The sequence below is a fragment of the Pleuronectes platessa genome, chromosome 5 (genome assembly GCF_947347685.1).
Source record: "Pleuronectes platessa chromosome 5, fPlePla1.1, whole genome shotgun sequence".
Taxonomy (NCBI): domain Eukaryota; kingdom Metazoa; phylum Chordata; class Actinopteri; order Pleuronectiformes; family Pleuronectidae; genus Pleuronectes; species Pleuronectes platessa.
In genome coordinates, this window is record NC_070630.1 from 13,436,245 (window position 1) to 13,453,601 (window position 17,357).

At 41.9% G+C, this 17,357-nt stretch overlaps 1 protein-coding gene across 3 annotated transcripts in view; it reads left to right on the forward strand.

Moving 5' to 3' along the window:
• limk1a (LIM domain kinase 1a) overlaps positions 1-17,357 on the forward strand; it is a 50,545-nt gene that overhangs the window by 28,661 nt on the left and 4,527 nt on the right. For 2 of the 3 annotated variants that reach the window (XM_053422542.1, XM_053422541.1), the window contains 10 exons: positions 8,662-8,771; positions 10,486-10,698; positions 10,929-11,034; positions 11,766-11,977; positions 12,511-12,697; positions 12,967-13,053; positions 15,736-15,867; positions 16,043-16,102; positions 16,685-16,750; positions 17,177-17,345. In XM_053422542.1, the coding sequence (XP_053278517.1) occupies positions 8,662-8,771; positions 10,486-10,698; positions 10,929-11,034; positions 11,766-11,977; positions 12,511-12,697; positions 12,967-13,053; positions 15,736-15,867; positions 16,043-16,102; positions 16,685-16,750; positions 17,177-17,345 (1,342 nt within the window). Of the gene's footprint in view, positions 1-2,712; positions 2,914-8,661; positions 8,772-10,485; positions 10,699-10,928; positions 11,035-11,765; positions 11,978-12,510; positions 12,698-12,966; positions 13,054-15,735; positions 15,868-16,042; positions 16,103-16,684; positions 16,751-17,176; positions 17,346-17,357 lie in introns of those variants that run through there. The other variant, XM_053422543.1, reaches the window with a different exon arrangement.

The window sequence follows — 17,357 nt, forward strand, 5'->3', positions numbered from 1 at the left end:
AGGACACTTCAGCTGGATGACTGCATGTTCTAAAGGGGGTTTGAACTTAAGGTTGTCTATTTTGCAATCAGTGATCTTCAGCTAAGTATTTGTACCTTCACCTCTTTCCAGTGGGGAAACACTGACAAAAGCAGAAGCCTCACTGGGCTGGAATCCCCCCTGTGGTGCGACTGTGGGCTGCTGGTTTCACTTCTGGTCTGCCAGCAGGTCCCATGAAACTCAATATTTGGTTTTGATATCAAGTTAAAATAGGTACTGGAAGTAAACTGCAGTGTACCCCAGGTTTAGATAGTGAACCTAAATCCACCGATATCACTTTTCACCATTTCCCTTTTCTCAATTTGAAGGTTGTAGCTTTGTTTAAGAAATGAGATGTAACATTAAAGGCTAAACACAATGTTCAGTGGCCAATGTAGAACATATTCATTCAAGTTATTTAAAGATATGATATATAACAATCCTTTATGTTATATATCTTTTGACTTGTGCACTTATATCCAAAAGGTTTCCAAGCAATGTTCAAACCAAATTTAATCAGTTGTAAAAGGTCGGTTCATTTTAGTTGCATCATATCCGCTTTACCCATCTCTGCTATAACTTCCGGGGCAAACAACGTATGATGAAGACTCATTTGCTGTTTTCACGACCTTGTTCTTTCTGTCACTACCCGGAGCTTGTGATCATAGGTAAGGGTCTGAACGTTGATCCACCATTAAATCGAAAGCTTTGCCTTGTGGCTCAGCTCCGTCTTTACCACAACAGTCCGCTACAATACCGTTGACGCCACGCCGACCCAGCTGTCCATCTCCCACTCCATGGTCCCCTCACTAATGAACAAGACCCTGAAATACTTAAACTCCTTCACTTACATGTCCAGTGTCACTGTTATTGTTGACAGTGTAGTTGTATCATCTTCTTGACCTTTACCCTGAAGTCGCAGGCAGTTCACAGAGTGCATGTGACCATCTATTAATATCTGAACCCCTAGCAGGGCCAAGTGAGTGATGGGAGAGGTCGACACTTCTATGCAGGACATGTTTGGGACATGAGCAAAGTGAGAGAACAACAACAAGAGAGGCAGAGTCAAAGAGGAGAGGGCGAAGGAAAGAGTGACGCAGCAGCAAAGATGAAGCTGGGAACAGAGACTGAACAAGGAAGGAAAGGAAGCAAAGGACAAATAAATAACATATCATATGTCTTAAGGGTTCAGTGTGTGACTTCCAGAACACCCTTATTATGAATGACATCGGTGTCTGTTAAGTAAACTGCAGTCGGCATCCCGTAGCACATGATCCCACTCCTGAGGTTGGCACAAGCTCTTATCAGGACATTGGCTAAAAGCGTAGCGTGATAGATGAGATAAATAAATTCCCCACTGTTAGTATAGTTTGACTTTAAAACTGAAGACAATATCTGACACACAGCACTAAAACAAAGTGACAGGTGAGAGGTAGTTTGACTATCATAGTCTTTTTCAAATAGGATTTATAGAATAATATCATTATCGTGTTGGTCACATTCCCTTCAGCCCTCAGAGTTCGTGTTGATGTCTGTGTCGCACTGGCAGCTGTTTGTTGATATTAATGGTTTCTATTTCTAGGCTAATGTGTCTCACACTGTTGGCGCTGTAGAGGACTAGCACATAAAGAGGCACTGTTGTGTCCAGTCTACCCTGAAGAGGGCCTATTATTACCTTCTGTATGACAAATATGTCAATGGCTGAAAAGTTGTCAATACAGATAGATAGATATATAACTAGATAGATAGATAGATAGATAGATAGATAGATAGATAGATAGATACTTTATGACCCATGAATCATCTCCTATCTCGTCAAAGTAGCCTAAGCTATAAGAATAAGAAGAATAAGCTATAAAAGAAAATAACAAAAAGAAACACCCAGCCATGCAGGTCTTTTTTGACCCATGTTGTGCATAAGAAGGGATTTGCATAGCTTGTGTATCAAAGGGTTAACATATTCAGAGTAATCACCTGAACAACTAAACTCAACGGTGCAGTAAACCGAGGAGAAGACCACAATGGCACAAGAGATGAGTGACCAGCAGCTGCACCTTGCAGAACTGAGGGGCAAAGGAGAATGGAGAGAAGATCAGACAAGAACTGCGGAAGATGAAAGAAATGGTCATCATGAACGATGACCATCAGGAACCCAGTGAGGAAGTGGCAACCATGAAAAATGAGAAAAAGGTGGCAGATGGCTCTATAATACTAGAACTCAGACAAGAGAAAGATAATCTGCTAATCAAAATTGGATTGGAGCTCTTTGAATTGCTGGGACAGGAGCAGAGTTTCAGTGCTGACCTCAATATCCAGCTCCGTGAAAGAATGAAGACTCTGCTGAGTTTGGAATCGGTTAAACAAGACAGAATTCATTTTCCTGAATAATCAAACCTCTGGTACCGTCACATAAGTGAAGCCTGTGTCTGTGTCTTTCTGGTAGTTATCATTGGTTTCAAAATGTGATCGCAGCATGGGAGGTGAGGAGGGGTGAGGAATTTATTGAAGAAACCAGGGGGTTGGGGGGCGAGGGCGGTAGAAGCCGCTAGCCGGCGCGTGTGCAAGAGTGGGCGGGGCCAAACAGGAAACGATGAGGTCATAGCAACAGTGAGGTTGGAAGAAGGAGGAGGAGGGAGGGTGTAGGAGGGGGAGTGTCAGTGGTTCAGAGATGAGCTCAGCTGCAAAGGCGTTGACTCTCTCTCTCTCTCTATCTCTCCCTCCCTCCCTCCCCTCAGAGCAGCGGCTCTCTGCCAGTGTTGTGACAGTGGGGGAATCGGCCGCCTCACTAGAATGAGCTAGAGAAGCGAGGGAGAGACGCCGGCTCACGCTGACATGGTGGGAGACTTGTTTTACTGGAGCTTCTGCTGTCTCAGGCTTTGGAAAAGGGACAAGAAGGTGAGGATGCTCACTGATCACTGCTGATGATGATGATGAGGATGATGTTGATGATGCTGCTCTGGGTTGCCGGGTGTCCTCTAGGCGATGTACAGTCATGCATGAGCCGGCGAGGAGGCCGGGAGGCAGATAATCTCAGGGGATGAATGACATGGTTTGCTGGTTGCTTTTGCTGACTCCCCTTCCATCTTTCTATCTTTCTGTTTTCAACTTTAAAGCTGAAGCTGAACCGTGTTGCTGTACCCAACTGTGTTGTGTGTCCCTTTAAACTGGGGCACTATATTACTGCTTTGTAATTACAGCTCTCTTCCTCTTTTTTTTGCTTTTGCCCCAGTTCTTTTCGTCTTTTCTTCATGTCATGAAAAACTGATGAGCCACGGCACGCGTGCTATTTTTAGAGAGCATACTTCCTACAGATAAAAGCGAGACTCAAAGTGTGTGATCACATTCAGGGACAGAGAAACACGGTCGTCATGTTTAATAGCTGTGTCACAGCAGCGTGTTATTTTTATTCACCACCTCCGGTACATGTCACACTGTGACTGATTTCCTCATCTGATGACAGTGAATGTGAGGCTCACAGAGACGAGGAAACACATTACCAGCGTTTCTAAAGCCTGTGAACAGTGGTACTGTATGTTTGGAGCAGGAGGGGGTTTTCCTTTCAGAGAGCATGAATGTGAATCACTGTTCCTCGCTCTTTTTCAGGCCCTCAGTCTAATTGTATTTGCCTAAATGATGTCTGCTGTAGCTCGAAGGTTGATAAGGACTTTTGGCCATCAGACTATTTTTCTTTCTCACTTTATTTCTCTTCAAACCACCACGACAGCAGATCTGCTACATTTCGATCTGGCAATCGTAGGAATTCCCTTCCACACATTTCTGGAATCTGACCCGGTTGTAGCTCTCTCTCTCTCTCTCTGGGGAGTATCAGGTACCTGGTGCACATGTTGTTTTCTACTATTTCCTCATGAGGTCATTTTTTTAAACACATTTTCAAGCTGTATGAGTGGATTCTCAGACACATATGGACTTAGTTTTGTTGAGTTGAGGTAATGTAGGAGGTCAGGACATCAACCAGGAGGCTAAGGAGAGCCAGATCTGTCTTCATTTAGTGAGGCCGCTCAGAAGCACCCACAGCCGTGTTGATATGAGGTCATTGTTCCACATTTAGCAGAAGCAGACTGAAGTCACAGGGTCCGACTGGTGTTAATAGATGTGGAGGATGAGGTCCACCTGAGTATAAATACACATGTTTCAACACACATGCTATGTGGATTATGTAGACCTTATGCATAATGTTTTACATCACCTTCCATCCTATGTGTGTTTTAGAGAACCATGCACTTTCAATTCATTCTCAAAGTGAAGAAATCTCTTTACAGATAGGAATCCCAATAACTACCTCTATAAAATGCTCATCAAATATCTTCCAAAAACATAACTACATATCATACAAGGTTTAAAATAGTATTTACATTTTGGAGGCTGGGAGCTGTGACGTCCTAGGGGTTAAATCTAGTTTGAATAAAAATGACTTTTATTCCAAATAGAACAACAGAACAGGATGCATAAAAAATCATTTGGAACCCATGACGTTTTTTGAAAGTGGGTAAATAAATTACTCTGTTTGAAATATAAACAATATAAAGAGCAACAAATTAGTTGCAGTTCCTTATTCAACAAAATTTAGTCTTTAAGAATATTACAATACAGATTTCAGCTGACGTCTGACATCTCTGACATTTCGTACAAACTAATTCTAACGTCCGGAGGTTTTATTACTCAGACCTCATCTCAGGAAAAGTGGGCGACCGGCCTGAAGGAATGGTCGAGAAACCCACCAACATGTTTCTCAACTGTTTAGTGTCACACAGTATTAGTGTCATAAATTCCTCCAGATGGCTTAAAAGGGTCTCTTCACATTCTGCAGCCCAACTTAAGGTCACACGTATAAATCTTTAAAAACAAATAAACCTGAAGGGCCCTGACAGGCTCAGTCAACAGTCTCTGAGGCTGACCATCACTGCTAGTTCTATATTGCTTCAATTATACCTTGGGAATTTGTTGTGTCATATGGTGGAAGCATTGGTTTTAACTCTTAAATGCAATCTTTTCTCTTTTTTTCTATGATCTTAATGATGAGTGTAGCCTACTACAGGGTTGAATGAGTGAACTTTGATATTGCTGGTGGTAGGTAATGCCCACAAGGTTAGAGAGATAAATTAAAATCTGACACAACAAACAACAAATTACAAAATGCTTTACAAAAAAAATGTCAGTAAAAAATAAGATCAGCTACATTTGCATAATCTAATATTTCCCACTCTTTCTGCATCTATGCTTGTTACGCTGAAACTCAAATATATCTCCATGTATGTAAAATAAATAAAAACACAGTTAAATCTAATTTACAAAAGGATAAACTGTTATTTTTAATTGATAATTGATATAAATTTGTAATGTTACTTTGTATCGAGGAGTCACAAGTAAAAGCGGTTCGATGTCTGAGTCACAAAAAGCGTAATGCATCATTTTGTACTAAAGCTACATTTCCTTTAGTTCATTTATGAAGTCACAACTTCACCATTTAAACCTGGAATTCAAATACAGATTGCAATAAGTTAGAGCTTGACTACATGAAAGCACAAGTGCAATCGCTCCCAAAGATGCACGATTGTGATGTGATCGGTCAAACCACATCTGGAGGTGGTCACTGTGACCACCATGAACTTAAGTGTAAATGCATTTACATTGTCAATCCACACATAACAGCTTTACGAGCTGAAACCACGTGTGACTGTTCCAAACCTGTGAGGCAGAAACAGCTGCTGGGAGCTTGCAGCCACCAGCCCAGAGAAACACAAACAGTCCTCTCCTCAGTCCTCAGCTCAATGTTCTAGAAGACAGTCGTGGATGGAGACAAATTAAATAGCAAGCACACACAAAACCTCAGCTTCACAAATGAACATCTATATGTGCTGTTGATTTTTGGGACCTGTGAGAAAGACAGGAGGACGTAACGTGAGCTGGACGGAGCGACCGGATCTGAATCAGATCTCAGTGTGGACAGTGGAGACACAGATATAAAACTAAGTGTAAATGTAATCAGATTAGATTCAGATCTAGACACAATCCGGATACGAGACATACTTTAATACTTTAATGTAAGTAGAGTTAATGTGATGAAGAGCCTCTTCACCCCTGGCAACGCTGCATTGTTCTGCAATTTGACCCACTTCCTCTTGCACCCCATCGACCCGCTCCCCTTCCCCCCCGGGGAGACATGTGCACACAGTCTGGTTTGCCTCTAGAAGAAGAGGAGGCCACGAGGCTACATGACCGGCTAACACGCAGTCATGGGCACGATGAGCTCACGCACAAAGATTGAAGTACACTCTCGAAGGCTTGAGGACACATGAACACTGCCGTGTGGAGCAGAGATGAGAAGCGGAAGAAGTGGGGCGTTAACGCGATGGGATGTTTCTTGAGTCTGTCTTTTGAAAGCTGCGAGGCGGTCACATGCTTTGAAATCACGTATCTCTCAATCTGTCTTTATCTGGATACTTTGGAGAGGAAGCATGTCCTAAATTTGAGGGCAGCAGCTGTCGCCTGTCAGAAGTGGTTTTAAAGAGGATGGGTGTGTGTGTGTGTGGGGGGGGATGTGGATGTGTTTCATGGCGAGCAAATGGCAGCCAGCATGTCAGGTTGTGTAGCAGCCACACGCCCTTTTCATCTCCGTCCAGCTGTCCTCCTTTTCCTGTCTTTCCCATTTGTGGGGCGACACCTAAGTCCTACACACACACACACACACACACACACACACACACACACACACACACACACACACACACACACACACACACACCACTACTGCCAAAACCCACAACATAAAAATCTAAATGATTTAAATGATTTCTGAATCTTTCCTTGGTTTCCTCCTTAGATTCTCGCTCTCGTCTCTCTCGTCTCTCTTTGGTACTTTTCTTTTCTTCTGTCTGATTCGTATCCTCTATCTGGCAGACGTCTGACAGTAATTGTTAATGTCTCCTTTTTACAAGGCTGCTAGGAGGATAAATAAAGAAATGAAGATGGCCATTAAGCCATGCAGCTGCCTCGTCCTCTCGTCCGTTACACATCCGCTCTGCCTCTGTTTTCTCCTCCTGCTCTATGATCTTTTATGTTCAGCTCGAGCATTAAACAACATGGAGTCAAGAGGAGAGCTTTTTAATCTTACTTCAGATGTTTGTGTTGCTCTAAATCTTTGTCATATATACTATAAAAAAATTAAAAAAGAAGGATTTAAATAAGCCAAACAATTGCATTATACTTCTCTGTGTATCAGGGCCAAGTGATGGCATCTTTTTCTGGTGTTTAGCCGGAAGGAGCTGCTCCAATGAATTACTTAAAAAGCTGTTAATTAATAAGCCTGCACAGTGTCTTCCTCCCTGCAGCCCGAGGGCCGGTGGCATGTGTTTATCTGTTTGTGTTCACTCGTAGTTTTACTGCTGCTCTCCCAGGAGGGTGGGGCAGCAGCAGACATATGGCTTTAAACAATGATTTTATTGATTCTTTGATCCTCCCATTTTCTCCCTCTTTGCCCTCATTTGGTTTCACTTGTATTGATCATTTGATCCACGTGTCTGTTCTGCTTTAATTTTACTTTTAGGCTGCAGCAGTGGATGCTTTACCTTTTATTATCTAGGAATTTATTTTTTGTAGTCAAAAAATTTACTTATTTAAAGTCATTAATACATACACATGCAATATAAACACAAGGAAATATGAAATTACCAATTAAATGGAAATAGTATCTACAGTGCAAACAGAATATACACTGTGAGCAGAAATTATAGTGAAACAGGATTTGACATAGGCAATTTTATTGTATTTTAAGGAGTCTCGATGCAAGTATCTATGTTCGTGCTTTGGTTTTTATTTGCATTGAATGGATTATTCTTTGTGTGGTTGTCCTGCATGCACTGCCCCTCCCTGGACTCAGTACACTGAATTAGCATTGCAGATCATTGCAGTTGAGAGGTGCTGTCAGGGGGCCCAGCTCCCTTCAAAATGTTCAGCCTCTCTAAGCAAAAATGTGCAGCTCATGTTTAATCATAGAGACAATTAGGTGGCGGAGTCGGTTGGTAATTTGCATCCAAGGGGCGTTCAAATAATTACCAGAAGGCGTTAAAAAGGACGGATATTGACATGTGAAGGAGGCGGCATCAGTCGATCGGAGTCACAACAAGCGAGGACACAGTTTTAATGAGGAGCCGTGTGGGGGGGATGCTCAGGGAGGTTGATCTTTGTCTTCGGTTTTCTCCTGCTGGTCTGAAGAACGCCCAGAAGTGAAACCTCCAGCTGCAGCATCACGCTCCGATCTGCCACACTGATTAATCTGCTCATTGCCTCCCTCGTTGTTTGGCCATAACTCAACTCCCTCTCCTTTTTTTGCAAAACTGCCCTAAGCCCTGGAGGGGGATCTGGCTGCACTAAACTCAATCTCCCAGCTTGTAATTCAGCTTTACCCTCCGCGGCCAGACCTCGCCCTACTTCTCCGACCATTTATCAAGCCCTCATGTTGCCTCTTTCTCTGGTCACGTCACAAACACTGTTGTTGTAGATCTCTGTTTTCTCTCCGGATCACAGAACAAGATCTTCAACTTTCTAACATTGTGGTTTCCAGTTTCTAGAAAATTAATAGAACACTATTCATTCTATTCATGCTTGTGGTTTTCTTTCTAACAGGTCGCAGGGGAACAGAAATATCACCCGGAATGCTTCACCTGCCTGAACTGCAGGGCGTTCATCGGTGATGGGGACACGTACGCTCTGGTGGAGAGATCCAAACTCTACTGGTGAGTCTGAATTATCAAAGTCTTTCGAAACCAAATTTAACTGCAGCCATGACACTGCAGTTTGGGACCCTTTACTTTGTTTGTTTTATTTCCCCCTAACTTATATCACTTGTGTCAGCTAGTTGTCTTAATTCCCTCCTCTGCCACAAACTAATTCACTCGAAATCCCTTTGAAGTGCGACCAAACCCACAGAGAAGAAGCCAAAGCTGCCGCTGACTGATAGAATCTGAAGTTTATGCTGCTTATTGGACTTCAAAGAACTTATTGTCGACATTAACACAAAATGTGGGGACGTCTGACACAAAGCACAGTGGGAAAACCAGGGCAACCGCACTTTTATCGGGCGTATTTAAATTTATGGTTTGAAATTTGTTGCTTTTGATATTTTGTAGGCTCCATTTTCCAGCTAGAAACACACTAGAAACTTCTCAAAATGCAGATGTTTGCAGCTGGAGGCAGATGCACTGTAGAAAACCAGTCAGTGGTTTCAGATTAGATCACTGGTATTAAAGATCGGGTTGGTAATCCTGGAAAAGCTGTAAAAAGGCTACGGATACATTCGGTCTGGAAGAAATGATTGTGCGATCACTTTATTTATTCATGGGACATTGAGAAGATTTAAACAAATAAGATTACTAGAAGGGCACTCAGAGCTCATACCTCTGCCAAGGCTGATGGGCCACTTTATCACCATGTTGCATGTACTGAGAGCGGATACATCCAGATCATATTCTGAATCCACAGCAAATTCACCTCATATAGACATTTGCCTGATCTTTTTCCATCAAGTTCTCTGCATTATACATTGAGAAATTCACCAAAATTTAGAAAACTAATCAACCAAAACAGTGGAAAAAACTCTGTCTCCCAATGTTAATGAAAGTGACAAAACAATTGCTGGATCCGCCCTTTTAATTTAATCAAAATGTAATTGGTTCTTTCTTGGCCCATACTCCACCTTTCCACTGAGTTTGAATTAAGTTGGTTCAGTATTTTTTGCCTAATGCTTCAAACAGAAATGAAGACACAACCTTGGCTAATGTGATAAACAGCGGGAACATTATGAAAATCATCAATCGCTCTCAGATCTGTTATCTTATTATGTGTTTGTTTCAGGTTCCTGTTGTTTTCAACTGGAACTGCAGTGGAGGGTTTTATTGTGAGCGTCTTTGGCCCCAGAGTTTAAAAAACAGGGTTAAGCGTTAAACCAGCTACACAACACAGACACGTAGAGACTCAACAGTCTTTGTCTGCTCCTCTGAGTAGAGGTGGATGTTGACAGTGGGATTCAGTCAGATCACTACATCCATTCGTCAGCATACTGGGTCTTTCCAGGTGAGAGCAGGAGAGGATTATGTCAAATTTTGATAGACATGACGCATGAACGAATGAGAAACGTGTGTTCCAATTCCTTTGGGAACAGATCTTGACTTTTCAGAAGTCACGCTGACCCGCACGTCTGAACAATGAGTGCACAGTGTTTATCCAAAGCTCAAGCAACTTCCTGTCAACAACATGTGATGCTGTGAAAACAGTTGTAATGAGAACTTGAAGTTCCTCTTTTGATTTCATGGACGGTTGTCGAGCCGGAGACCTCACGAGGATATTTTCTGGACTTCATAACTTCCTCTTTTTTTTTTTTTATATAACTGCCCTCCTTCTTTCCATCCTTCCCTCTCTCATCTTTTGTCTCCTCTTCCTCTCTGGGTGCAGCGGTCACTGCTACTACCAGACCATCGTCACCCCGGTGTCGCTGCCGGACTCGCCATGCTCACGAATCCCTCACACGGTCACACTGGTGTCCATCCCAGCCACCGCAGAGGGCAATGGACGCAGAGGGCGAGGTTTCTCTGTGGCCATCGATCAGCCACTGAGCCCGACCAACGGCTACAGCCCTGATCATGCACCCACCATCAGAGTCTCCCAGTGAGTTGATCTCTGTGTGTGTGTGTGAGTGTGAGTGTGAGTGTGTACGTGTGCGTATGCATGATGAATACAGGAGGACTAAAAATAGAAGATGTAGACGGATGAGATTAATTATAAAATTTACAATTCAGGGGATGGAAAATTAATTCTCTGTTATTCAAATGAGCTGAGAATGGTGTTTGAAAAGTTCTTTTATCCTCTGTTATCTGTTCCTCTTCTTCTTCATCCAGGGTGGACCCAGACTGCATCAGTCCAGATGTGAAGAATTCCATTCATGTTGGAGATCGGATCCTTGAAATCAACGGGACGCCCATTTACAATGTTCCTCTGGACGAGGTATTCACCACACTGGTCCTGTGTGAATGAACCATGATTCCTTATTGTAAATATGCAAATGATACCACAGTGCATTGAAGGGTCTCATGCTCCTGTGCTGGTAGTTTGATCTAGTGAACAAGAACTTTAATTGTGACTGTCAGTAATAAGTAGAACAGCTAGCTGATACATATAGGAACTGACTTTTTAAGAAACAAGTTCATGTTTTTAGTTTTGTTACATGAATAATGAAAAGAATCTTCTGTGATATACTTAATACAGGGATTCGGCACGGTCTTAAACATTCAAAATTGAATAATCTGGATTATGAATAGATATTGATGAGAGAAATGTACAATTTGTAATGTCTCTGTGTGTTGTAGTTCTTTCTCAATGATATAAACTAACTTTAACAGAAAGAAATACTATGGAGATTATGGATATGGAGCCATTTCTTTCTACTAAGTACTTCACATATGTTTTAAATCTCATTCATTATGGTCTTCAAATGGTTTATTGTTGAGCTCAGACTTGTAAAATCTTAATAGTTCTCTGTGGTAAGAGGGAAATCAAATATTCATTAAAGCTTCAGGCACCAAGCAGCAGAAGTGAATTTTTCATCTCACTGAACTTACAAACAGATCCGAGCTGAGTGTTATAAAGCTTTACTTCATCCATCAGAGTGTTTCTTCAGCTATGAGACAGATCTCTGCTGTTCTAATTCGGACTCCAAACCTACTCCTCTGCTCCAGATCGACTTGCTGATCCAGGAGACGAGCCGGCTGCTGCAGCTCACCATCGAGCACGACCCTCACAGTCAGGGGCCGGAGGGAGGCTCCTCAGGGGCTGAAGAGCAGGTGGACGGGCCTCTGTCCAGCCCCTTGTCTGAGGGGCCCAGCCCCGTCCTGCCCATCACCCAGCCCCCCAACCCCGACATCATCAACCTGAGATCCCGCATCATCAAGTAAGAAATATGAACAGATATAGACCTGCTCGACTTTACAATAGAGTTGTGCCCAACAGAAAACACTATTGAAATGTACTCAAAGTAAAGACTTTTACCCTCTTGTGATAAAATATATGAATCAATGTATAGTTACTTAAGTTTGTTTTAACACCTTAAAAACATATGAACATGTTTAATTGTGAGCAAAATGCATTTCGGCCTCTAAATCTCTAAAATCTTTTAACTGTAGTAAAACAGATTTTCCTGATTGAATATTTGATTTCGAAAAATGTTTTGTATTTCTTTAACTTCAATTTTATCTCATACTATCAACATTAAAGCTCGAAAACTTTCGTGTGTATTTACAATAATTGTTCACATCATCCTCTTAGCATTTACTGTATTTGAGCTCAATACGAATGAAGTCAAATAAATGTTTCCTAATGAGATTGTCCATCAGTATCTAGAGTATTGCTGTTTCCTCTATTTTTCCCTCTCCTTGTCTCGTTGCTCCTCTTCTCATCCTGCCTGTCTCCCCTCTCACCCTCCAGGCGGAGCTGCAGCATTGATAAATCACCAGGCTCCAGTAACGCAGCATCCCCCATCTCCCAGAGGAAGGACATCAATCGATCAGAGTCGCTCCGCGTGGTTTCGAACCGAATGCACCGCATCTTCCGCCCGTCTGACCTCATCCATGGAGAGGTGCTGGGGAAGGGCTGCTTTGGACAGGCCATCAAGGTAGATGAGGGGTTTAGAGGGACACTGACATCTTATCATCATACAGGGTTTTAATGTTCTTATACTCATGATGTCCAGAAGATGGCAGCATCGAGGCGTTTGGAGATTTAACACAAATTCCTATTTTCACATACAGTACCTTAAAATATGAGGTGTTATGTAATGAATGTCAGTGTCACAATCAAATGCTTATGGATAATATTACTAATACAATTTTCTTCCAGCTGTTTGCTAAACTTGATTTGTTGCTTCATTGCGTTTGGTTGTAGGTGACCCACAAGGAGACCGGGGAGGTGATGGTGATGAAGGAGTTGATTCGCTTTGATGACGAGACACAGAGAACATTCCTGAAAGAGGTAAGAGCTCCTTAATTGTAATCAGATGCCAAAATGGGATTAATTTTGTGTCCTAAACAGAAATATGAAATTAGTAAGCTTTCACCCTACAAATAGTATTAGTATAATCATGATTTAGTCAGATATCAGAGTGAAGATTCAGATTTCAAAATAAGTGGCAAGAACCCAAAAGTTGGGAAGATGTGTTGTTGCTTGAAAGATTCAGGTTTAAATACGTGGACCAGCCTGGAAAAATCTATGTTCAGAAAATAAAGCGGGAAACTGTGTCTGTGGCTGAGAAGGACCTGGAGATAGAGGTTAAAATTAGCAGCTGCTTCATGTGATGTAGGACATGAGTGAATAAAACAGGAGCAGTTCTCCTCCTTGAATAAATGAAGATTAAATATGTGAAACTGGAATGGGACTCAGTAGAGCGCACACCTGTCCTGCCTTATTTAAATTCACTAGATCTGGATTTTTATTTGGATCTGCACCAACTTCCACACGATGATGAATATCAGCCCCCTGTATTTGTGTTCAGTGTCCATGACTTATTCTCTGAGAAATCAAGGAAAATACTGAAAAACAACCCATCTTACAATGTTAAAGAAAGTGAAAATTAATTCCCGAGTCTGCCACCTGGTTTGTATCTGCACCCAAATTTAAAGGGTTCTTTTCTGACCCCTCCCACAACCTGCCAACAGGTTTCATGGTTATCCATCCAGTAGTTTTTGTATAATCTTGCTGACAAACAAACAAACAAATACAGACAAAAATGAAATAAGAAATACTCCCCAAGCTTTACCTATCCATCTCCTCCTTCCATTAATCTTAAGAGATAACAGAGACTAACTCGTGCATAGAAGCCTGGAGTTATTGTCACTCTTGAAGTGGCCTAGACGGTCCTATATGATGTTTGGTATTGCAGTTAAAGACCTTCTAATTAAGGATGTTTGAAGTTCACAAACTTATTCTCCTCTGGTTGTGTTTATGTAATATACGTGGAGGGCTCTAGTTTTACTATTCAGCTACAATAATAAAGGGTCTTTGCTCTGTAATTAATGTGGATGACGACAAAGTAAAACAAACCTCAACCACGATGAAGCGTGATTATTATGACTCCCTCAGGCTGTTTGTTGTGTAGGTGGCCCATATCTCATGTCATCGAGTCTCTTGTGATCCTGTGCTTCATGGCCAGGAATAAGAAAATAAGACAGGAATGCACCAAACGCTTGAGCAAAAGACATCATGAGACTCGAGTGGTAATATTTCATGTTTATATGTGTAACAGGGATATGTCTCCTCCTCCTCTTCACAGCCCGAGCTTCTGGGAGGTTGCGTGTTAAGTGTTTTACGAGGTGTCCCTCCAAACGGCACATGTAACCGATTAAACCACAGCTTGGAACCAAGTTTCTCTCTGTTGCATTTGAATAGAGAGAAATAGTAACATGAGAAATCAGTAAAACGAATTGTGTAGTGGAGTCACAGGACTGAGGCTGAGACAAAGCTTTTGATTCATTGGTAACTTTGGTATTCTGTTGGCTTTATAAAGTCTTAATGATGCTGTATTTCTACCTGATAAAAGTCAGTCTGCGTGTTTACAGACTCACAAGGTTCAGTGACCTGAAACCATGAGAAGACTTTAGCCACAGGGGCCATGTTGTCATGAAACAGTCGGTAAACACAGATTAAATTAAAGCTCTGTACTCAAATATAACAGAAGCCTCATGTGTTTACCCACTGCTTCTATAACAGGGACCCTTTCAGATGAACGATTCATCGTAGCTGTGAAAAGGTGTCAAACTTGATTCCACTCTGACGACTGTTTGCTAAATTGAAAGCTTTAGCGAGCAGTTATCTTAACACGAAGACAGTTCCTTGTGGGTTGCAGGGTTAGGAGTTAGGGTTTAACCTTTAATCCTAACAAACAAGATATATAACACCTTGGTCTTAGATGTTAAAGGTCAAAGGGTTACCCACACCACGACTAACATCCTAACATCCATTACATTCTTTGTGAGGCCCAGTTGTGCTGGTAGGTGGATTGTTTTACATTTTGACAAAGCCAAACAATCTTTCCCTTCTTTCTTTCTTTCTTTCTTTCTTTCTTTCTTTCTTTCCTTCCTTCGTTTCTTTTTATTTCTGTGTAATGCAGAATATTACGCAGTTCACAAAGAAAGGGACATGAAGCTCACTCTCATCTGGTTCAGATCCACTTTTCTTCCTCTAAATTAAAGATTAGTCCAGTTTGAACAGTCCAAAGTAAAATGCTTGATCTCAGCTGAGCACATAGAGATCTTTGGTTGTAACATTCTATGCAACATATTGTTCTCTGTGCCATATTCATCTTGTAACAGTGGTATCACACCTCTCAACTAACTCTCAGCAGGAAAAGTTAAAAAGCACATGTCCCAAAATGTCAAACTATCCCTTTACGTTTTTTTTGACTCAAACTCAAAATATTTTGCACTTAACTCACATTAATTTTCCACTCAGACTTTTGTTCACATTTACAGCAGTGGTGTGGTAATATTTTTGATGAATAGAAAGCATAACTGCAAAGAGCAGAGATAAAATCATTCTAAGAAGTGAAGTATGAGCCAGCAGAATGACTATGATATAAACTACCTTGATATTGCTAATTGTGACTTACTGCAGAGAGGTTGTGTCAGTGTGTAAAAACACTTTGTGTTGTTTCATCAGGTGAAGGTCATGCGTTGCCTGGAGCACCCCAATGTGCTGAAGTTCATCGGAGTCCTCTACAAAGACAAGAGACTCAACTTCATCGCTGAATATATCAAAGGAGGCACCTTGAGGGAAATCATCAAGAAAATGGTGAGAAGGGAGTGTGCACCTGCTGGAACAGGAAATTATCTATTTCCTATTCAATATTCAAAATTCATGGGGAAGGCCTGGTTGTGGATGAGGAAATTATCTGATCCTCATTGTACTTTGACGATCTTTAAGTTAGATGAAATGATTTATCAGCAGCACTTTTTTCCTGTCACAGGACAGCAACTTTCCCTGGAGCCAGCGAGTCAGTTTTGGCAAGGACATAGCTGCTGGGATGGTGAGTTCGAAGATGGAAGTGCATGTAAACTTTAAATAGTGTATGTCTTATCGGCCATTCGAAAGGGCTTCACTCTACATACCACATACACCCAATCACACAGACACACACCCATTCACACAGACACACACACCAAGGGAAATTCAGGATTCAGTACATTTAATTATGTGAACTGGAGGAGCCAGGGATTAAACCACCAACCTTCTGATGAGTGGATGACTCTACCTCCTGATTCACAGCTGCAATATAACTGCTGTAGTTTATATTATATTATATTATGAATGCATCCTGTTATCTTTACTTCAATCTCTCTCCAGTTGTCATGTTATTGAGCTACAAACCTTCTCCTCATAACACGTACGATATTTTCCATCTTTCTCTGTGGAGATTACGGCATGAATTCTTGTGAGGATTAGAGCACGACTCCCTCATGTTTTCCCTTGAGCACAGTGATGAGTGTCGTGCGTGACTGGATTATTGTATTTACAACAGCAGCTACTTGAGATGAAACAAGGCAAGATTGTTCCTCTCGGCCTTGAGATAACCACTAAAGCCTGTCTCTCCATCCTCTCTTCTATTCAGACATATCTGCATTCCATGAACATAATCCACCGGGACCTGAACTCACACAACTGTCTCGTCCGAGAGGTAAGAGCATGTATGGTCCTGTGTGTGTGTGTGTTTGTGGGCATACCTGTGCATATACAGTGTGTTTTCTTTAAGGATTTAACACGGTGCACTTGTCATGGGGCAGTTCAAATACAGAAATAAAGGGGAGCTTTGTTAGCAGGAGCTGTAAGACGGTTTAAGTCTTTGAACACGCTGCACACAACTAACCTCCAGCTTACCCCCTCAAACAGAGAGATCATTGTACATGTGTCACACGAAGTTTGTTATGTTCAGTTTACCTCTAAAGTTATTTAACTCTGCGCTACGTTAGAAGCCGGAGGTTAAATTTCAAGCTTTTTTTTTTTAAATCTCTCTTACTTTGAAGCTGTTGTCTCTTGCAGTGACAGGCAGCATGTGCACTTGCAGCATTCGTGGTTTATGACATGTTGGATTTCCTTTGTGTAGAACAACACAGTGGTGGTGGCCGACTTCGGGCTGGCGCGGCTCATGATCGATGACAAGCTCGAGGAGAAGTTTGCGCAGGGTAAACTGCCGGGTCTGAAGAGGCCTGACCGCAGGAAGAGGTACACGGTTGTGGGAAACCCCTACTGGATGGCTCCTGAGATGATCCATGGTATGAGTTACA